The sequence below is a fragment of the Mauremys reevesii genome, unplaced genomic scaffold, assembly GCF_016161935.1.
Source record: "Mauremys reevesii isolate NIE-2019 unplaced genomic scaffold, ASM1616193v1 Contig43, whole genome shotgun sequence".
In the NCBI taxonomy this organism is placed as follows: domain Eukaryota; kingdom Metazoa; phylum Chordata; order Testudines; family Geoemydidae; genus Mauremys; species Mauremys reevesii.
The window spans coordinates 263,270-286,394 of NW_024100855.1; the positions used below are offsets into that span (position 1 = coordinate 263,270).

The following is a 23,125-nucleotide window of genomic DNA, read 5'->3' on the forward strand; positions in this document are numbered from 1 at the left end:
GCCACTCATTTTGGTTCCTAACTGGGAGTCATTATGGGTTACTCTGTTATTTACACAGCCCAGGGGAAGCGACTAAACCCTTCCAGGAGCTCTCCCGACCCAAACAATCTTAGCTCAAAGCAATTAATTAAATGCAGATGATGAGAGATGCTCACTAAATACCTCCCATTCACAGTTTCTGTCAAAATTGTAAATGAATAAAGAAAGAAAGGATGGCAAACAAGTCCTGGAGAAAACACTGTTAAAAATGTTTCTTGTCAAATTCTGATCAGATCTACTCAAAAACGCATAAAAAAATAAAGTTCATCAGAACAGCCATACGGGGTCAGACCAATGATCCATCTGGCCCAGTGTCCTGTCTTCCCACAGTCGCTGGTGGCAATTGCTTCAGAGGCAATGACCAGAGCAGGGCAATTATCAAGTGATCCATCCTGTCATCCAGTCCCAGCTTCAAATGATGTTTCCAAGATCCACTGGCTACTTCTTACCCCGACTTTGGTTCAGTGTCTCTTCGGCCTTTTCCCAAGTGCATCCCACGGGTCTGTATCCTACACTCAGGGTCTCTGTCCCCCTGTAGCGGCTGCTGTTCACAAGTCTGGTTCTTTAGCGCAAAGAGTCGCTCCTGTGTCCGCAGAGGCAGCGATCCCAGGTTCACATCACGGCAGATACGCTGGGTTAACAGGGCTGCAGATACGCTGCTGCAGTGTGGAGACTTGCTAGTGAGACAGGTGGTTTTCTTCCCATCGCTACTGTAAATCCAGCTCCTGGCGAGACTGTAGAATTCTTTCCTGGACCAAGCGGTGTCTACAAGGGGGCTAAGGTAGCTTCACTCGTCTCTCAGGGCTGTGAAGTTTTCACATGTGAGCAAGGGATCTAGGTCCAGCTAAGTTTTAAGCGTAGAGAGACCAGGGTCTCAGCTCTTTGCACACTAGTGTTCACTTCCCATCTAACCTGGATCCCACCTCCCTCACTGAGCAGCACAGAAAGGGAAGGTGAGGACACAACTAGCGCTGGGCAAATCATGGATTTTTTCACTTTGTTGGAAGTTCCAACAAACCAAACAAAAAATAGTCTTGGATTAAGTCAAGAACAATTTTGTTTCAAAATTCTTATTGCATCAAAAAGTAAAAAAAAAAAAAAAGTTTAAAAAAAGTTTCATTTTGATTTTTAAGGTTTAAAAACAAAATTAAAGGAAGTTATGAAACAAAAAGCCCAAACCAGTGAAATTAAATGTTCAGCTTTTTTTGGAGTTTGTTTCTAGGTTGTTTGTCTGCTAAAATTGATTTGGCAAAATTGATAAAGTTTCTCATGTTGTTTTGGTGTCACCAGATCTGCATTTTTGGCCAAAAATAAAAAAGATTTTGTCAAAACATTTCACTCAGTTCAAGTTGTGACCAAAATTTATGACCTTTAGATTTTGTTAATCCAGTTTTGTCAAACCCAAACATTCAAAAATCCCCCCCCCAAAATCATGACTTTTTTAATACACAAATTGAGGTATTTTTTTTAACCTTTGTTAGGGGAGGGGAGGATCCAATTTTCAAACTTTTCTCTACAATCAGGAAGGCTAGAAATATTCTCATGTAATCACATGACTCCTGGGGCTAGAGATTTATGAAAACCCTCCAAATAAAAGCACATTCCAGTAGCAGAATCTGGCTTTAAATTAGTAATGGAGACCTAGACCCTCAAAGGTATTTAGGCTCCAAGGAAACCTTTGAGGTTCCAGGCCTGAGTTCTTAGCTCTTCTGTCCCCCATTCAACATCACTCAGGGGGATCCTCCCTTTAGAGCAACCTGTCCTTTCCGTCTCTTCTTTCTCCATCCTCCCCTGTCTGCTCTTTCCCCCTGTCTTTGTCACTCTCTTCCTTTCTCCCCTCTGCAGCTCCAAGCTCTCATCCACTAAAATAAGCTACAATTAATTTACGAATTAATGTGGTCATTTTAGTGTCAGGCCAGTTTCCATTGCGGAGGGCTAGCCCATCATGGGAATACTTGGGAATCCCCCAGGAGGAGCTGGAGTCTGTTGTGGAAGAAAGGGAGGTCTAGTCGTCCCTAATCTCCATGCTGCTGCCACAACCCTCACCAGGAAAAACCGGCGTAGAGGAAAAAGAAAGAAGTTCATGTCATCACTAAGTTCCAGAGTTAACACGTCAATCAATTAAATGGGGCACTTTTCTGAGTTATTGTTTCAAGTTCTCTGCTGACTCAGGCTCTCTTTGATTTGCCAGGGTATATTCATAACCAACCAAGCTACAAACATACTCTTTTAAAAATAAAAGCAGGGATTCTTCATAATCTAAATAGCTTATTCACTTTAGGTATTAACGCAATGTTAGAGTTAAACCTCTAAAGCACCTGTTCAGTAGTACCATGGTAATGAAGTTATTGTGCAGTAGAGTTAGTGTTCTGAACACTGAAAGATGATTTTTCAGCCGGGATCTGGAGAGAGCAATGGTTGCAGAGGTCGGATGCTGCACAAGAGATGATGAATGTGTAAGTTCTGCATCCAGTGAAGAGGCTGCATTGACCCTTTAAGTGATCTTAGACATTGTGTCCCCTCCTGCGGCACTTGGATTCCTTCTAGAGCACTCGTCCGGCCGCTTGCAGATGAAATGTCTCTCTGAGTAGCACCTGGCGCTGCGGACCCCCTGTTCATCCAGGTAGGCGCACTGCCCTTCCCCTATGACCTGAAACCTGCAATGAGAAGCAGTGTGGGGTTATCAGATGCAGCCGGCTCCCGTTCCTGCTCACGTACGGAGAAGCAATGCGGTTCAGTGCTGTACGACGCAGGGGAACTGGGTTCTCAACCAGGCTTTGCTACTAATCAACCCTGAGCTAGTCACTTCTACCTATCAATGTCACAGTGGACGCTGAGCACCTGAAAATCAGGCTCACAGAGAACAGGAAACAGAGGTTGTGAAGTTTCTTGCAGGTCTTTCCAGTGTGTGAGGGGACATAGCCCTGGAAGGGAGCTCCTGGGTCACTGAGTCCAGCCCCCTGCTATGGCAGGCAACCCCGGCCTATCGTCCTGTTCACAGACTTCTCAGGCTCCGTGTTCTATCTAGTTAGGTGGGTCGCCCCACGGCTCCTACGGGGCAGCTGCTTCAGAACCTCCCTCCTCTGATGGGCAGAAACCTGCTAATTTCCAGCCCCAGATTAATTCCTGGCCAGTTTATCCCTGTGTGATCTTGTGCCAACATTGTCCTGTAGCTTCAGTAGCTCCTCTCCCGCCCAGGTGTCTACCCCCGAGGTATTTACAGAGCAATGAGATACCCTCTCCTCTTGCTAGGCTCAACCAGCCAAGCTCTTTCAGTCTCCTCGGATAAGAGAGACTCTCCATTCCCACAAGCATCCTAGCTGCGCTTCTCTGCACCTGTTCCAGTCTGAGTGCGTCTTTCTTGAATACAGGTGACCAGAACTGGATGCATTAGTTCAGCTAGACCAGAAATCAGGCAATACCTCAGGGTAAGCAAACCTCATAAGAACGGCCATGCTGGATCAGACCAATGGTCCATCTAGCCCAGTATCTTGTCTGCTGACAGTGGCCAATGCCAGGTGCTTCAGAGGGAATGAACAGAACGGGGCAATTATCAAGTGATCCTGTTGGCCACTCCCAGCTTCTGGCAAACAGAGCTAGGGACACTCAGAGCATGGGGTGGCTTCCCTGACCATCATGGTTAATAGCCATTGATGGACCTGTCCTCCCGCTTTCCCTCCAGACTCGCCTCTTCCAGCAACTTCCCCTCTTCCCACAATCCTTTTGCTGTCCCACCTGCTCCCCCCCCCGCATTATCTTCTCCCCCTGGGTCTCCCAAGCCCCCCCACACTTCCCATTCATTCCTCTGCCTCCCCTTCTGCCCCAGGCAACCAGAGCCCAGCTGTGCTCAGCAAGGCCCTAACGCAGCTACCGAGTTGCTCCCCGACTGAGCTGCCGCATCTTCTAGTTCATCCCATAGCCATAGTGATTCCCCTCGGTGGGGTGTCACTGTGCACGAACGATGGGATGTGCTCGTGAATGCCTCAGGGGGGAACCGTTTAGACAGAAGTAGGTGGCAAATGGAATTTCCATCCTGAGGGAAATTCTCATGTTTTCGGACAGAAAGGTCAAAATATTTAAATTTCCCACAGAACAGAAATTCTCTTCCCCTCGGCCCCAAAAAATGCTTTAGGTTGACCCAAAATGAAACATTTTCATAAGACTGTGAGGCTGATGCCAGGCATCATGGGAATTGTAGTTCTTGGTTCTTCCACCCATCTCTCCTATAGGTCCTGATTCCCATCTGGACTACATCTCCCATGATGCACTGCAGTGCCTTCCTACCACCAAAGTACCACATAAGAACATGCATGAGTGAAACACTGGGCTGTAGCCTACGAAAGCTTATGCTCAAATAAATTTGTTAGTCTCTAATGTGCCACAAGTTCTCCTGTTCTTTTTGCGGATACAGACTAACACGGCTGCTACACTGAAACCTGAAACACTGCAGTGCATCATGGGAGATGTTGTCTGGTCAAAGACCAGGGACAAATGGGGCTGGAACTACAATTTCCCGTGATGTGCTGCAGCGGCCCCACAGGCAAACCAAAATGAAAATGTTTCAGTCTGAGTTCACTGAAAATAAGTCAATTTCTGCAATAAAAAAATCTCATCCAGTGACCTTTCCCTCCAGGAAATTTTTCTTTTGACACAATCAGATTTTCCATAAGGGAAAACTTTGAGTAGGAATTTTTCCAACCAGTCCCACTGGTGTCATCCACCGTTAACCAAGTGGGGTTCTCTGTCCTCCTCTGGTGCCTACGCTATGGAAGAGGTCTACAGGTCTCCTACAGGTGCAACCTCCCCAGAACGAGCCCTGTAGCTCAGGCAATAGAGGATCAGGCTTTTAAGATCCTGAGGTCTCACTTCCAATCCCTGTTCTGTACCCAGCCCAGGGTTTTGTTGCATTTCTCTGCACCCTAATACTGAGAGGGCGAATGAGGAAAAGGGACGCACAGGTTGTTGAATATGGTACCGTTGGTCCACTTCCAGGGCTGGCCCTCGCCTTGTTCCCTCCAGAGGCCAATCCAGTGGTAAAGGACCCCTTTATAGTGCAGCGTGAAATCCTGTGGATAAGAACACACACATTATATCCTTAGCTGTGTTACAGCCGCCTTCACGGGGATCAGGGCCCCCACGCGCTGGGTGCTGCACACACAGAAAGCTGGTCCCTCGCCCAAAGAGCTGCCAGTCAAACTACACAGGGCAAAGGGGTTCATCCAAAATGACTTTTTGCACAGGAAAATGTATTTAAAAAACCCAAATACTTCCCCCGCTGCCCCATTTCATAACTGGGGGGTTTCCTCCCATTTTTTTTATTACAGTTTCACAACTTTGGGGAATCACAGAACACAGGGCTGGAAGGGACCTCAAGAGATCATCAAGTTCAGCCCCCCGTGCTCAGGCAGGACAAAATAAACCTAGACAATCACCTCCGGAATCTTACATACAACACTCCTGTTCATCCACCCCGGATGAGATCAGCCTTTTTCTCAGCTGCATCCCATTGTCGAGTCATATTTAATTTGTGGTCCACTGTAACCTCCAGTCCCTTTTCAGCAGCACTATTGCCTAGCCAGTTATTCCCAATTTTGCCTTCATGCATTTGATTTTTCCTTCCTAGGTAAAGTACTTTGTACTTGTCTTTATTGCTGGTTAAATTATATAGACATAGATACTGTATATAAAAATGCGGCGTATACTGTTGAGATGAAATGTTCCTTTCTTTTTCAGGGTAACCTTTGCACTGGTTTTCTGCTGGGGAAAGGTTGGGAAATTGTTTTTTTGTTTGTTTGTTTTTAAGGTGGGTTTCCACAACTTTTTCCCCACATTTTTTATTTTTCCTCCCTTTTTCCAGTATAAAATGATGTGGGAAAAGGAAAAAAAGGGGGGGATTTTGGAGTTTAAAAAAAACCAAAAACCCAAACTGAAATGACATTTGAAGTTAAAAATTTGGGGGGGAGGAGAGAATCAACTTTTTTCTATTAAAAAATGTCAAATCCTGCCCCTGAATTTCCGTTTTACAACCAGCTCCGCAGGGGATTCAGTTCCTTGAATCTAGGAGCTGCGTTAGGCCTCCGGGGGGCGCCAGGCTCTGGCATGTCCCTAGCTGTGGTTATGAAGGTTTGTGTCTCTTCCTTACCAGCTCCGGCAGGGAATCAATGGAAGCCAGGGAGGCGTTGAGGGCAGAGCAGTGGCTCTGGCTGTTGTTCCAGTTCCCTTCAGTCTCTGAGAAGTAGAAGCATTTCCCTTGGTATCCCACCCAGCGGTCCGGGCATGCAGCAGTGACGTGGGGTGGGCTGCGTGGGCAGGGGGGAGGCTTCCTGGCTGAAAATAAGGAAGTAGCACAGTGGTGAGAGATGGACCTATCTCTGCTGGCTCTCTCTGCGTGCGAATCCCGGCCCGAGAGGGCACTAAGACCCACACGGCTCAGGCCTGGGTTGTCATTTTGCAGAGATCCCAAGGCCAGAAGGGACCAATCTCTTGTCTGACCTCCTGCATCAAACAGGTCTTAGAACTGCCCCCAAATAATCCCTCGAGCGGAGATTTTACATCATCATCCCATCGTGATTTAAAAACTGTCAGTGATGGAGAATCCACTGCACCCCTTGGTAAATCGTTCCGAGGGTGAATAACGCTCACTGTTAACAGCTGCTGCCTTATCCCCAGTCTGAGTTTGTCCAGCTTCAACTTCCAGCCATTGGATCCTTCTTGAATTGTGGGCACTAGAACTGGACACGGATTCCAGCAGCGGTCGCAGCAGGGCCAAATCCAGAGGTAAAATAACCTCTCTACTCCTACTCGAATTTCCCGTTTATACATCCCAGGGTCACATTAGAGCCTTTGGCCACAGTATCCCACTGGGAGCTCGTGTTCAGCGGATTATCCCCCATGGCCCCCAACTCACGTTCTCTGTGGCTGGGCACAAAGCCGGCCTGTCACACACACTCACCAAGGCCTTCCACTCAGGAGAGCGAAGCAGCCACTAAAACTGAGGGCAAAGGAGCCTAACAAGAGAGACGCGGGAAACGATTTTCCCAACATCCTACAAAAACGTTCGAGGTTTCAGAGAATTTTCCCTTCCTCAGTCGGGGAGAAAAGTCAAATGTTTTCATGAACTGAAAAGCCAGAAACAATTTCAGTTTGGGCCAATGGAAACTTTTACCAGCCATGTGATTTCCCAATGCACAGACACATTAACTATGGGCAGAAATGCTGGCTCATGCTCTGTAGCAAAACAGCACGGGTGGATGGCTGGCACATGTGAAGAGATGCTGGCTCTGCGCTTCCTGTATTCCGGGGCCATTCGGGGCCCTGACCTTCCCCAGTGTGACTTAGAGCAGCCTCAGGGTTGCTCTAATTTACCCTCTGCTTCTCAGGCCACCTGGGAAGCACAGAACAGCTGTAATGCAGCATGCTCTGGCCACAACCCCAACCCATCCCCTACACTCTGGGGGCAGAGCCCATACACCAGCTTCACACCAGCTGGGGGGGGCCCTGAATTGGTGGGATTCTCAGAGGGCTCTTTGGATCCACTTTGAGTCCCCAGAGTGGTGTCAAGTGGTCTAAGGATCCAGCCCAGAGTCTCCCACTCTCCACCCAGTCCAACCCGACCCCTACAGCGGGTTCCTCCCTGTAATCATTTCCTTGTGAAGGTCTGTTTGCCCAGTGAGGCCAAGCAGCCAGCCCCTCGCTCCAGCACTGACAGCTGTCACCGCACACTCCCTACCACACGTGTCTTCTCTAAGGAATCCCGGGGGCTCTTCGGTTCCTGGGGGCAGGGCGCACACACCCCAACACACCCCTTTCCGCTGCGCCAGCGACACCCAGCCAGGAACGGGAAGAATCCGTTCAGCGTGACAGATTCTCTGTGTCATGTGAGTTTTATGGAGGAGCTTTAGCACAGAAAAGAAATTCAGAAATGCTCCCAAAGCCACGAGAGACTGGCTGGGATCAGGGAACTGAATCCTCTGCCTGAGACTCCCAGTTGCATTTACACACAGTACGGCGGATGGGGGAGGAAGAACAATGATAAATGGATTGGAAACTATTTTAGAGACGCGCCGTGAGCCATGGCCACACGGTGGCACCCAAACCTACCACAATTTAAGGTGAGACTGGGCTTTGGATGACACAGGGAGTGGGAGGCAGGGAGACCCACCCACTGCATCCCTACACCGCTACCCAGGCCTGGGATCTAGTGGGGCTGGTGCAACCACTAGGCAAACTAGGCGGTCGCCTAGGGCGCCAAGTGGTTCGGGGGTGTCCGGGATTTTCCTCCTTCCCCTCACGCAGAGTGTGGCACAGCTGATTGGGTGCCTGGGCCTGATTTAGCTGCTCCCATTGGCCTCCAATTGGCAGAGTCCCTCTCCGGCCCCCCCTCCAGCCCGGCGTCGCCAGCAGGCTGCGGGGGAGAGGCTGTGGGCTCCGCAGCCTGTTTGGTTTCGCTCCATGTGGAGCCAGAGTCTGACTGGCCTGGGCCTCGTAAAGGGAGTCCCGGGGGGGTTGTCAGGGGGCGGGGGAGGGTTGGATGAGTCGGGAGTTGGGGGGGGCTGTCAGGGGGCAGGGGCGGGTTGGATGAGTCGGGAGTTCGGGGTGGGGAGCTGTCAGGGGGCGGGGGAGGGTTGGATGAGTCGGGAGTTCTGGTGGGGGCTGTCGGGGGGCAGGGGTGGGTTGGATGAGTCAGGAGTTTGGGGGGGCTGTCAGGGGGAGGACTGGATGAGTTAGGAGTCCTGGGGGGGCCCTCAAGGGGCAGGGGTAGAGAGAGGGATCAGAGCAGTCAGGGAGAAGGGGGAGGGTTGGATGGGTTGGCAGGAGGGGCAGGGGGCACAGCTGCTCCCCTCTAGCTGCTGCCCCCCTGCACCCCACCGGCTCCTCCCTGGCTGGGGCCCGCCGCTGACGCTCTGGCTCTCTGGTGCCTCCAGAAGGCGGCTTCTCCCTGCCAAGCTGCTGCAGCGGCTCAAGCCCGGGAAAGCCAGAGAGTGGACTTGGGGCGGGGGTCATCAGGGTGGGTAGGAGTGGGCTTGGCTTGCGGGGGGGCTGTGCACCGTCCAGGGGAGTTCAGGGGGCGGGAGGGGGAACCTGGTCTGAGGAGCAGCCCCTGGGGTCTATAAAGGCTCGTTGGGATTTGCCTCTCAATGAACCGATGTGCAGGGGAGGAGGTGGGGGCGCAAGGTGGAAGTTTTGCCTAGGGCACAAAATATCCTTGCACTGTCCCTGCTGGGCCCCCAAGATCTTCCCATACGAGAGAGACAGAGAGCGTGCAAGGGAGCTTGCCAGAGAGCATGCAAGCACAACAAAAAATGTGCCAAGCCTGCCTGCACGACCACCGCAACTGACATGCGTGTAACGTCTCTATGGGACAGTGAGTGCCCAGAGTGCATTTTAATGGCAGCTCTGGTTTTCACCTCTAGCCTAAACCCAGTCCAAAACACTGCACACCCTCAGTGCTCCCAGTGGCCTGGCCAGCCTGGAACACCACCCCTCTTTATACCAGTATACCATGGGGAGCAAGGAGGAAGCAGGAAAACAGGGGTGTGTATGGTGGGGAGGGGATGCATCAGGGTGGAAGTTACAGCTGCCTTGTGGCTGCTCCTGCTTACACCAGAGAACCAGACAGGGCCCTGCACAGCCCCAGAATGTGGGGAACACACAGGTGGCTTAACACCTGTCCCTGCCCGTGTGTGGGAATGGGCACTGAGAATGAGACCCGGGGTTGTTACAGCTCGTGCCACATCTCTTTACTCAGAGTCTAATGTCTCCACCTAGCCCTCCGTGATTGGCTGTAGCCCATTTCAACCTGGCTGTTAAAGAGACATTTCTTCCTTCAAGTACAAGTGCGGGAAAGGAAGTTTCAGGAGAACAAAAACAGCCGTACTAGCCACTGTATTGTGCCAAGGATGCAGGGGTGTATTTAGCCGGGAATAACTGCCAGTGGAGGGTTGAAAGACCAGTGCGCTCCCAGCTTGCAGACACACCATCTACCACGGGACAGGTTTAACACCCGACCCCTGCAGCGAGTTCCTCCCTGTAGCCATTTCCTTGTGAAGGTCCGTTTGCCCAGTGAGGCCAAGCAGCCAGCCCCTCGCTCCAGCACTGACAGTTGTCACCGCACACTCCCTACAGCATTCTAAGGAATCCCGGGGGCTCTTCGGTTCCTGGGGGCAGGGCGCACACACCCCAACACACCCCTTTCCGCTGCGCCAGCGACACCCAGCCAGGAACGGGAAGAATCCGTTCAGCACGACAGATTCTCTGTGTCACGTGAGTTTTATGGAGGAGCTTTGGCACGGAAAAGAAATTCAGAAATGCTCCCAAAGCCACGAGAGACTGGCTGGGATCAGGGAACTGAATCCTCTGCCTGAGACTCCCAGTTGCATTTACACACAGTAGGGCGGATGTGGGAGGAAGAACAATGATAAATGGATTGGAAACTATTTTAGAAATGCGCAGTGAGCCGTGGCCACACGGTGGCACCCAAACCTACAACAATTTAAGGTGAGACTGGGTGTTGGATGACACAGGGAGTGGGATAGGGAGACCCACCCACTGCATCCCTACACCGCTACCCAGGCCTGGGATCTAGTGGGGCTGCTTCCGAGGGGGTAGGGAACAGGGTTGGTCCCTTCCTCTTTGGGGGAAAGGGTCTGGAGAGAGATTTCCCCTCTGAAAAGGGGAATGTGCTTCAACGGAGGAGTCAGACCAGGGCAAAGATGGGTGAGAAGAGGCCGTGGGAAACGCAAGTGGGCACCGTGACCTTGGGGCTAGGACACACAGCCAATGAAGAACCAGGAATGAGAATCAGCCGGGTTAGTAATGACCCTTCACTCACCCGCCAGTGCAATTACGGTGATGATCAAAGCTGTGATGACGACAGTAACGGTAATTGGGATCCATTTATCTTTAATGAGTTTTAGGCTGAACTCTGCAATAAAAAAAGATGAAAGGAGACAAAGGCGTTTCAATAGCAAATGCTGCCAGAGCGTGAAAATGGTCATGTTTTGCTAAGTGCTTCCACGAGTGGATAAATCTAGTGGATGATGATCAAGGGCATGGAACAGCCTCCACACGAGGAGAGACGACAAAGATTAGGGCCGTTCTGCTTAGAAAAGAGATGACTAAGGGGGGTAGGACAGCTTCCCACAACACAAACGCCAGGGGTCACCGGATGAAATTAGCAGGAAGCAGGGTTAACACAAACAAGAGGAAATACTTTTTCACACAGCGCATAGTCCACCTGCCACGGGATGTGGTGATGGCCAAAAATAACTAGGTTCCAAAATAGAATGAGCTACGTTCCTGGAGGACAGATCCATCGATGGTCATTAGCCAAGGTGGGCAGGGACACGACCCCTGCTCCTCTGACTGCCAGGAGCCAAGGCAGGGGTGGATCGCTCAGTAATTCCCCTGCCCTGTCCCCTCCCCCGAGGCTCTGATAGTGGCCACTGTAGCAGACGGGAGACGGGGCTAGACTGACCCTGCTCTGACCCGGTGTGGCAGCTCTTACGTTTACAACTTTCCCAAACAACTTAAAAATGTATTTTCAATAAAAATGTCACCAAAAGAGCAATGAAAAAGGCAAAAGCAAGAAACACCTTTGTTTCCACCAAAAATGAAAAAGCCGAACAACTCTGACAATTTGTTTTTCCATTAAAAAAACCAAACCGGTTCAAAAATGTTACTGAGCTCTGGTCGCCGGCTTTGAAGGACCTTCCTACTTTCCAGATTGCTAGATCAGGGACCTTGCCGCCAGGAGCTGGTTGATTGGGAGAGAGATTTTCATGGTTGCCAAGAGTTACTGAGACTACTTTGGGGGCTACCAGGATATCCCAGAACTTGCCTTTAGAAAGGGAATAAATCATCAGCAGTAGAAATTGAACTCCTGATTTCTGGATTTAAAGGCACAAGCCATTACCACTAGAGCTAAAGGAACAGCACCTTAAGGAATGGTCTCTCCCTGTGGGTCTGTGCAGTCCCCGGCACAACGGGGCCCTGATCTCAGCTGGGGCAGGGCCTGTCTCTCCCTGTGTGTCTGTGCAGCGCCTGGCACAATGGGGCGCACACAGTATTCCAGATTTTCAGCCTTTCACTCCACCAGTTCTCCTGTTGGCCATAGAGTCCTTCAGGGTAGAAAACACCCAAATTGCTAACGTAAACAACAAGCATGAACCAAAGAGCAACAAAAACTCCTTGTTTCCTGTCTTCATCCCTCATAAAATAAAGGAGGCAACCCACCCACCCTCTGCCAATCACACTGCAGGCTCCCTTTTAATTAAGACCAAAGTATTTTTTATTTACTGGTATCGCTTGTTGCTTCAGCGCTCTCTTCTGCCATTTTCTGGACAATCAGCACCAAGACTGCTGTGTCGCCACCTACCAGGAAGGAACAGAGACGGTCACTCAGGGTGGGTTATTTTAATTACGCACTTCTTCTTTAAAGCCGTCAGAACGTACCATGTGCCAAATGCAACAGACGATGCCCAGTCCAACCTCTCACTGTGTCCATCAAGGTGTTTTCAGTGTATCTGTCACCATGTGAGACCCACGGTCATGGCTTCCCCTGGCCTTAATATCCTCAAATACCCAACAGTCCCCACCCCTCCTTCAAAGAGTCATAGATTTTAACGCCCGAAATCAGGCTGTCGATTAATTGCAGTTAACTCACGTGATTAACTCAAAATATTAAACACGATTAAAAAAAAATTGTGATAAATTTAGTGGGGTTTAGGACACACCCACTGATCAGAGAGATCTCCTGGGGCCCTTAATGTAATGGGGTGCACAGGGTTCCCCACACAAGGGGTTAGTAAGTAAGAGCAATGGACCAGCGCTGCACATTCTCCTGCTCCAGCTACTGGCCTCTGGGCCACCAAATTCCCAACCTTCACTTACACCAACCACACGGCTACTTTCAAGGCATTAAAGAATGTGACCTCCCCTGGCACCAGGCCTTTAACTCAGGGGACACGCGGCATTTCCTTTTCACCTCAGCTTCAGTGGTGCGGGCTGCTGGGCAGGGCGAGTGAGACTTTGCACAGACACCTGGGAATGCAGACGGCTCTTGTCTGTCTCCCTCATTCCAGCCCTTAGTGCTGCAAGTTCTATCTCATCACCGTAGCTTCTGAGAATCTCCCATGTACTCGGTGCCAACGCACCTACGGTTAATATTATTAGCTACTTCTCTTGCAGAAGTGTCACGGGGCATCAACCAAGACTGGAGCCCCGTTGTGCAGGGTGCTGCACAGATACACACAGTGACAGTCACTACCCTAGCGAGATCAGGGCCCCGTTGTGCAGACAGTCCCTGGCCCAAAGAGCTCACAATCTAACCACACAAAGGGCAGGAGGGGACTTGCTCAGCGTCACACCACAGTTTAGTGGCAGAACCAGGATTAGAACCCAGGTCTTCTGTCACCCACTCTGCTGCTCTGGGCACTAGACTCCAGCATGGCCGTGTTTCTTTGTTCTGATTAGCATGGGCCTGGCTGGGGCCTGACCTTGGCAAAATAACTTTTAGCTCACACCAAGTGAGCATATCCTGAGCGGAGAGAATGGTACAAAAACACGCAGATCCCTCAAGAGACGTCAGCACATGATCTCCTGAGTTCCCTTCCAACCCTGATATTCTATGATTCCCGAGAAATGGTGCAGGAACACGCCGACCCCTCGTACGACAAGGAGGGGACGACAGAATAACAGATCAGGATGTTTTGGCGGAACTAGAAGGTACAAGGAGAAGGGTGGTAACTAACAATGTCTGTATCGATGCCTAAAAAGAAGACGCCGGAGGAGGGGTGACTTTTCGCTGATCTAGCGGACAGGATCCTGGTGTGCTGACGGAGCAGGTACCATTGTCCCGGGTATACATGTGTTAGTGTCCTTGTGGCTCCTACGGGACGCTAGCACTGTGGTGTGTCGACAATGGACCTGGCCGAGCGCCTTCACCACTGAACCGAGCCCAGGGGCTTACGAACAACACACTGAACGAACACGCTGCGCTGTGAGCGGGAACAACGCTGCAGCATCGGCCGCGCCCCGCAGCGCGGACGACAGTCAGTCATCGAAAACGGCCAAATTCGCAGAAACAGCCGAGTATCAGGGACGCTGAAAATCAGGTTCTTTCCCCAGGTCAAAGGCCAGCAGGGCCTGTTAAAATCATCTCGTTAACCACAGGCCAGAGACCCTCCCCTGCAGCACGTCCAGCATCCAGAACGGTGACTTGTTAAACAGAGCGTGTGTTTCAGGAAGACAGCGAATCTCGGCTTTGGAGAGCTGTTCTCATGATTGGGAAACAGGCATTCTTTCTGCAGCCGGATTTTCCCACCCTCAGCTTCCTTCTGTTGGCTCTGCTTTTGTCTGCTCCATGCCAGGGTGCTTATTTAGCCCGGCTTTCTCTGCAGGCAGCAAACAGGAAAAGGTCTGTGATCCCCAGAGCAGCGTTACCAAGGTGACAGCGGTTGCTGGGCTCCCATCTGAGGCCTGGGCTACGGAAGAAGTGATTCCGGAGTAAGATAGGGAGAGACATGAAAGGGCCAGAGCTGTTCTGGAACAACTCCCAGGGCGGGCGCTCTCATTCTGAAATAAGATCACCTCATTCCGGTTCAGCTTCACCCACTTCTGGAACAAGGGGAGCTATTCCGGAGCAGCTCGGCCCACAGGAGCTATTCTGGTCCATTTCCCCATGTAGACAAGCCCTCGGAAGGTGTTTGATTGTGAGAGTCAGACAAGAGCTTGGGGAAGGCTAAACCGCCCCTCCAGAAGGACGAGGAGCCATGACAGTGCGGTGGATTCTCTCCCAACCTCCCCTCCAACCCCTTATGCCACTGGACTTGCTCAGAAGCCCTGTGCCCCCCTCCTACACAGCCCTAGCATAGAGGCCTGCTGGGGGTGCAGCAAGGGCTAGGAGAGAGCATGACTCTGCAAGGCTGCTGCAAATTAGAGTAGCCCTGGGGCTGCTCTAACTTGCACTAACATCCCCGGAGCAGACCTGAATAACAGAGACCCACTGGTGTCTTTAGGCCTTGTACTCCCCCCTGCCTGGGCTGTGATCCATGTGCTGATCCTCCTTCTCCCCCCCTTGTCCCTTCTTCCTGTCAGAACTCCAGGGGTTAAAGGAAGGGGGAGCTAAAAGCAGAGGCAAGGCCCATCCTCCTCTCCCTGGCTTGGGTTGAGCAGCCTCCTTCGCAGCTCCCATGCCGTTCTGGCTGGTGCAGACAGGATGCCCCCTTCCTGCTTCTATCACCTTCAACACCCATGGACTCCTGCGGGACAGGATGGTCTAGCAGCAATAGGGTGACCAGACAGCAAGTGTGAAAAATCGTGACAGAGGCTGGGGGGGCGGGGAGGGTAATAGGAACCTATATAAGAAAAAGCCCCCAAAATCAGGACTGTGCCTATAAAATCAGGACATCTGGTCACCCTAAGTAGTGAAGGTGCCATGCTCCATGCTGGGTCTCAGGAGAGAGCAATTCTGTTTGCAGCTCTGCCACTGCTTTCCTAGGTGACCTTGGGCAAGCCCCTGCTCTGTGACTCAGTTTCCCCACCTGCACCTTTCTTTCTGGTGCATTTCACTTGCAAGCTGCCCGCCTGAGTGTGTGTGTCTGTTCTGTGCCAAGCGCAGTGGGGTCCTGGTCTCACTTAGGGCCTCTAGACCCCACAGTAATAATATAATCACTAACGTAACAACAGCTGTTTGTGACTGAGATACGTCATGTGACACACAACGGAGCTGAGCTGAGGCACTTCTGCTGAAAGTCTTGTGCTGGTTCAGTGAGGAAGGGGCGGCTGACTTGACCTTCGTTACAATCACAGTCCCTAAATGCTAAACTTTCACCTCTCACTCCATGGACCTAGTTTCCTTTCTCCCAGACGTTTTCAGGTGGGATTGGGGGAGTGAGACCTTTAATTGAACTTGAGACTTTCACATCGATGGGCCTTGGAGGCTTTTCGCTTTGGAGCCATTGGTACATGCTGTGCATTTACTGAGCCAGGGTGGAACGGCAGCCAGAGCTGGGGCTGACGGCATTTTCCGTCAACAAATATTTCGGATTTTTGCTTTTAAGCACCGTCAATCTAAGGAGGCAAATTGCCCCTGAGCTCCTCAAAGAGCCAGTTCATCAAATCAAAGGATTTGAAAAATGTCAGGTGGGAAGGGACCTCCCAGGTCATCCAGTCCAGCCCCCTGCGCTGAGCACAACCAAGACCATCCCGGACGGGTGTTTGTCCAACCTGGTCTTAAACACCTCCGGTGACGGGGATTCCACATCTTCCCTTGGAGCCTGTTCCAGAGCTTAACTCTCCTCTGAGTTATATTTTGTCCTAATATCTCACCTAAATCTCCGTTGCTGCAGATTCAGCCCATTACTTCTTGTCCTGCCATCAGTGGCCAAGAAGAACAATTGATCACAGTCCTCTTGATAACAGCCCTTAACGTATTTGAAAAATGTTATCAGGTCCCCCCGCCGCCTTCTCTTCTCACGACTAAACATGTCCAATTCTTTCATCCTTTCCCCATAAGTCATAAGAACATCAGAACGGCCATACTGGGTCAGACCAAAGGTCCATCTAGCCCAGTATCCTGTCCTCCGACACTGGCCAATGCCAGGTGCCCCAGAGTGAACATAACAGGTAATGATCAAGTGATCTCTCTCCTGCCATCCATCTCCACCCTCTGACAAACAGAGGCTAGGGACACCATTCCTTACCCAGCCTGGCTAAGTTGGGTTTTCTAAACCTTTTATCACTTTTGTTGCTCTCTTCTGAACTCTCCCAAATTGTCCACATCTTTCTTAATGTCCAGAACTGGGCACAGTACCCCAGATGAGGTCACACCAGCACCGAACAGAGCTGGACAATGACCTCCTCTGTCTTCCACACGGCACTCCTGTTCATGCACCCCGGAATGATATTAAAGCCGTTTTTGCAACTGCATCACATTGTTGTCTCACATTGAATTTTTTGATCCACTAGAACCCCCAGATCCTTTTCCCCAGAACGACCACCTGGCCAGTTATTCCCCAGTGTGTAATTGTCCATTTATTTTTTTCCTTCTTACGTGTAACACTTTGCACTTGTCCTTATTGAATTTCATCTTGATTATTTCAGGCCAATTCTCCAATTTATCAAGGTCACTTTGAATTCTAATCTTGTCCTCCAAAGTCCTTGCAACCCCACCCGGCCTGGTATCAGCCTCCCATTTTATAAGCATTCACTCCACTCCATTATCCAGGTAATTACTGAAAATAATGACTAGCACCTGACCTCCAGCTGACCCCAGCTACACCCTACTAGATACATCTTCTGAGCTGGACAGTGAACCACTGATAACTACTCTGGGTACAGTCTTTCAACCAGTTGTGCACCCACCTTATAGTCATTTCATCTAGATCACATTCCTCAGTTTGCTTGTGAGAATGTCACGTGGGACTAGGTCAAAGGCTTTACTAAAATCAAGATATCACGTCTCCTGCTTCTCCACTAGGCCAGTGACCCTGTTAAAAGAAGGAAATAAGGTTGGGTTAGTTAGTACAATTTTTTTCTTGACCAATCCATGTTGACTCTGACTTATTACCCTGTTATCATCTAGGCTAGGGGCTTGCACACTGATTGTTTAATATTTGTTCCAGTCCCTTTCCAGGGATCGAAGTTAGACTGACGGGTCTATAATTCCCTGGTTCCTCTTTCTTCCCCTTTTTAAAGGTGGGTCCAACGTTTGCCCTTCTCCATACCCACCTTCCATAAGTTAATCGCTAACAGGTCCGAGATGATTTCGCCTGCATCGTCACTGCAAAGTGGGCAAGTTCCAGGCGCTCAGTAATGACCCAGGGTACGTCTACACTGCAAAACACCCATGGCAGTGAGTCTCAGAGCCCGGGACTACAGACTTGGGCTTGTGCTATGGCGCTAAACAGGGGGAGACCCCCCTTCTCACCGAGCTGCGGGGCAGAAACATCTACATGGCTCCTTTCAGCACCACAGTGTGTAGACCCAGGCTCGGAGATAAACATCTGCCACAGGTGGTTTATTCTGTCTTGCCCTCTGCCCAGGGGGTGAATTGCCAATGCCCTGGAGTGTTTTGTTTTGGCAGGTGTCAGGGCCGAATCCCCACTCTGGCACTCCGAGTGCAGAAGTGGAGCCTGCAAGGATTTTTAAAAATTAATACTGGCCGCTTCAAGCTTGTATTGCACTCCCAAGATTACAGCTTTTTTCAGATATTGGCTTGGTAAACGCTGCCATCTCCAAACGCAAAAAAAAACCCCAACTCTTTGAACCCAGGAAGGAGCACTTGGGAATTCCTCCCTATGGGGTGCCCTCAAGCCCTTTCACTCCCCCCTCCCCCATCAGGGGAAGAGCTGAGAAAGAAAACAAAGGAAATTAGCTGTGGCTACCAGCTAATCAAACAACAGGCACAAACCTCTGAGGACACCAAAAATCCAATCCTGTTCTTAGGGTTAATTTTATTAAAAACAAAAAGAAAAAAATTACATCTGATCTTAAAAGAAACAATTACAAAAATCAAGCACCCAAAATAGCTTTCTTGGGGGTTTCAAGCAAACAAAAGCATCTGGGGTTCGCACAGAGGAGTCCACAAGCCACTAAGAAATAAAAGAAATAACCGTAATCGCCTCTAGCTAAACATTCTGATCTACTTACACAGCTGGAGCTCAGATAAGTAGTTCTAGGCATGATCATACCTGGCTTCAGCTGCTTATAGCCCGGCTGCGTCCCTCCAGCCCAGAGAACAACAGACAAAGGGGAAGTTTCATTCTCTATTTTGGAAAGTCCTGCCTTCCCATTGGCTCTTTTGGTCAGGGGCCCACTTTTTCTCTCTTTACCTGGGGGACATTTTAACCCGTTACAGGTAAAGCAAGTAAAGAACAGATACCAAGTGGAATTTTACAGCTAACTGGCTGGCTGGGTGTCCATCAAAGCAAGCTACACCCCCTCCATTTATCACAGCAGGGTTGTGTTGTTAACGCACACGCTGCCCTGAGTTCTAAATAGCAACGTTTGTTATTAGTCATAAAACTCTCCAGGCTGTGGCAGCTTTTTCTGCTTCCGAGGACTTTGCTGCAGGGTTAGCTGGAGGGGCCAGTCGAGTGTTGCCCTGGAGCCAGCTCCCGAGCACACCCACAAACCACTAATCTGAGTAAAGCGGTGCCGTAACCATGACCCAGCCGCCCCGCTGGGGCTGGGGCTGGGGGGGGGAGGGCCCGTAGCTCGAGCGCTGCTGATGCCAGAGCCAGTACTGCAGTCGGGACGTCGTTAGCGCAAGTCGTCGGGCACAAACGCTCTGCTCTGCCTGTCTCTGTGCTGCCCGTGAAATCACCCGGTGGCTCGGCTGCGGTTCTGCAGTGTGGATCGCTGGGCTGGCGAGTGCAGCACCTCGAGCTGGCTGTGACCACAAACCCCTCTGGGCCTGGAGTGTTGTTACATTACTAAGGGGGTTGGGGGGGGGGGGGCGCTTTGTAGCATGTGCTGACTGGCCTCATTGCACCCACCAGGGGCTCCTGGATCTCCCCATATCCTGCCCCTGCTTCACAGGCTGCCTGATGCCACCTGCCTCTACTTCCCCTTCGCAGGCACTTCCTGCAACCGCCCCCAAACTCCCCCCTGGCAGGGCCTCCCCTCGCCCTCCCTCGGTTCCTGTCACGCAGACCCAAAGCTGAAGGCCACAGTCCCAGGCGCAGGCACAATGACTATTGGAGTTACCAAGCAACCACAACCACAGCTCTGCACAGCAGCACAGCTTTCCCCATCCCCCTCCTCTTTCTTACCAGGCCTAATCAGACCTGTAGTGCCTGCCCCTCCCCCACCCCTTACAATTTATGGCCATGTTCCTTTTGGAGGATCGGGAGTCTGGGGGCTTCATCAGCACTTCTTTTGGTACCGCATGGGAGGGGTGAGGAGGGAGGGGGTGTTTCGGCCAGGCAGGGTCACTGTTTCTTTGGCTTTTAGCCTTTCTTATGCCTCCCCCCTACACACACACCCCTCTCTCCCCCCTCCAGACTGGTTGCTTGACCTTGGCCTGGGAGAGGAGTCCAGCAGCCTTCAACTGTCCACTCCTACGTCAAACTCCCACCATCCCCAGCAAGACTTTCACTCTCTTCCTTCTCGTCTCACCGTGTGCCATAAACCCCACCTGGCCGTGGGCAGATGCCACACACAGAGTCTTTGTTCCCACGTGTTAGTGAGGCCGTAAGAATATCAAAAGTCAAACAGGCAAATGAACCCCAAATTCTACCTCAGGCTAATAAACAGGCCTAAATACTAGATGACCATCACTAACCCCCCGGCAGGGGTTCTCTGCGCCCCCAGCTCTGTCCCCTCAGGAGATATTGCAGAGCTGCAGCACCGTTACCAAGCCAGGGACAAGCTGTGACGATCACCGGCTCCCTAAATCGTGCTCACTGCAAAGTGGGCAGGTTCCAGGCGCTCAGTAATGACCCAGGGTGCGTCTACACTGCAAAACACCCACGGCAGCGAGTCTCAGAGCCCGGGACTAGAGACTCGGCTTGTACTATGGCACTTTAAATTGCACGGGCTTGGAGACCCACCCTTCTCACCGAGCTTCAGGGCAGGGACATCTACATGGATCTAGTGACGTCCACCAGGGTCCTGTCTCAGGAGCAATTCATTGTTTCCATGAATAACAGAGTGGAGAGCAAGCTTGTAAAATTTGCAGCTGACCCCACGCTGGCAGGGGCGGCTCTACAAAGTAGGCTGCCCCAAGCAGCGCGGAGCGCTGCGCCGCCCTTCCCCAGTCCCGCGGCGGGTCCCCTCTTCCCGCGGCTCCGGCATCCTGGGAGGCGGCATTTGCTCGTGGAGCTCCCGCCGCATGCCTGCCGCAGGTCTACCGAGCCCGGGACGAGCGGACCTGCCGCAGTCATGCCTGCGGAGCTCAACCGGAGCCGCGGGAAGACGGGACCCGCCGCAGTCATGCCTGCGGCAGGTCCGCTCGTTCCGGGCTCCGGTGGACCTGCCGCAGGCATGCCGGCGGGAGCTCCACCGGAGCAAAATGACGCCCTCCCCAGGATGCCGCCCCAAGCGGGCGCTTGGCCCGCTGGTGCCTAGAGCCGCCCCTGCACGCTGGGAGGATCACAGGCACTTTGCAGGGCTGGATGAGAATTCAAAATGACCTCGACAAATGGGAGAATTGGTCTGAATTCAGCAAGATGAAATTCAGTAAAGACAAGCACAAAATACTGCACATGGGAAGAAAAAATCAAACACACAACTACAAACTGGGGAACAGCTGGCTCGGGGGTTGTACTGCTGAAAAGGAGCTGGGGGTGCGAGTGGGTCACAAATTGAATGAGTCAGCAATGGGCTGCAGCTGCAAATAAAGTGAACCCACCCCTGGGGGTCAGATTTTCCAAAGAGTCCAGCACCCAATAGCCCTTCTTCCCGCACAGCTTGAGCTAACGAGGGGAACAGAGCCTCCTTTCATCCAGGGTAGCAGCTGATGGTCTTGAGGCCTTATCAGAGACAGAGGGTGGCCTTGTGATTCAGGCCATGTGTGGTGGGGGGATAAACTGCCTGGCACCAACACACGAGTGAGTCAGAACAGGCAACCGCAGAACTGATCATAACTCAGAATTCTGCTATTTCATCAAGAACAGATTTCCCCCTTCATCTCCCTGCAGACTGCCACTGACGCTCGCGGGAACCTCGCAGTGCACTGAGGGGCGTGCGTAGCTCTAAATCTATGCCCCCGGCCCCCGGATTGTGATTAAACACAGGGCCGGGCCTGTCACACAGAATTAATTGGGGAACTTTTGTATCCTATAAGTAGAATGAAACTAAAACTGACAGGGGTTAAAAACAGACCAGAGAGCAACTGTGCCATTAAACTTAACTAGACAAGTAACAGACACGTGTGAGACTGCAACTAATCACAACCACCCACATCACTAAAAGGCTCTTCCCATTCTTCACTATTTTCACTTGCATGTTCTAGCCATGGCCCCAGCGGCTGGTCTGTTTCGTGTCTATTCAGACTGCAGGCTGCTTGGGGAAGGGACTTAACTCGGTCTGTAAAACACCCAGGGCAAAGGGGCTCTGATCCCGACAAGTCTCCAGACGCTGCCGTATACATTCTGTTCTCCTCATTGCTGCACGACATGAGCAGCTGTCGGTGACCCGGGATTCGTTCCCTCCCCTCCCGTCCCTGGAGGAGAACAGAGCAGGGCGGCTGGGGAGCGGTTTGTTTTTAGTGCACACACTGGTCTGGGTACTAAACAGAAATGTTCACTCTGGCAACATAAAGCCTCTTTCCTATTGATGCCAATTTTCTCTACACTCGCTTTAAGGTAACGAGCAGGAATTCTCTCTCCCTCCCCACTGACCCCCTCCCTCTCTCTGCCCCCCGCAGACCAGAGCTCACCCCTTCCCCGCTTCATTCACAACGTGGCTGCTGAGAACAGAGTCACAGTGAGGTCGGGCTGGACAGGACCTCGCGAGCTCCTCAAGCCCAGCCCCCTGCGCTGCGGCAGGACCAGGTCACCCTAGACCAGCCCTGACAGGCGTCCGTCGAACCTGTTCCTAAAAGCCTCCAGCGCCGTTACCCTTCGAGTTTGTTCCCCTGCCAACGTAGACGCCTCCCTGGTCTCTCCCCCTGGCTCCCGCTCTACAGCGTTAGACACAAGCTTCTCCTCGATGTAACAGCCTCACTGCAGGGCTCTCCTGGCTCCTGCCCCCGCTGGGCTGAGAAAGTCGCCCAGACACCTTTAGGTGCAGGGCCCACCTGGTGCTTTTACTTACAGGCTGTTACAGGCTGTGCTCCCACCACCTTTCACCGCACACGTCGCCCCCGTCTCGCAGGCCCCCGGCAGGACAGAGGGGCAAGTTCTCTCTCTGCCTCCCTCGCTGCCTTTCCTCTGCCGCAGCTTCCACCCTGGCTTCCTTCCCCTGGGCTCTTAGCCAGCCCAGCCTGAGCAGGCAGCAGCTGTTCCAGCTTCCCCAGCCAGGGCCGGGGGGGTCTGTCCAGCTCCATTCACCCCCCTCACTGGAGCTGGAGTGACCGAGGGCTGGAGAAGCAGTTTTCTGCTTAGCCCCCGTCGCAGTTCTTCACCCTTCAGCCCCTCAC

At 51.7% G+C, this 23,125-nt stretch overlaps 2 protein-coding genes across 2 annotated transcripts in view; both read right to left on the bottom strand.

The window, feature by feature from the left end:
• Nucleotides 1–20,721, bottom strand: part of LOC120394237 (C-type lectin domain family 2 member D-like) — an 86,303-nt gene extending 65,582 nt beyond the window's left edge. The window contains exon 1 of the mRNA XM_039518469.1: nt 20,604–20,721. The gene's annotated coding sequence lies outside the window, so the exon portion shown is untranslated. The remainder of the gene's footprint in view (nt 1–20,603) is intronic.
• LOC120394240 (C-type lectin domain family 2 member D-like) lies at nt 985–22,938 on the bottom strand. The gene is made up of 7 exons (XM_039518475.1): nt 22,801–22,938; nt 17,404–17,528; nt 12,337–12,411; nt 10,871–10,963; nt 6,182–6,366; nt 4,996–5,105; nt 985–2,696 (listed from the first exon to the last, which is right to left on the bottom strand). The coding sequence occupies exons 3-7, from the start codon at nt 12,371–12,373 to the stop codon at nt 2,534–2,536; spliced, it is 588 nt and encodes a 195-aa protein (XP_039374409.1). The 5' UTR covers nt 12,374–12,411; nt 17,404–17,528; nt 22,801–22,938; the 3' UTR covers nt 985–2,533.
• Between the last annotated feature and the right edge of the window lie 187 nt (nt 22,939–23,125).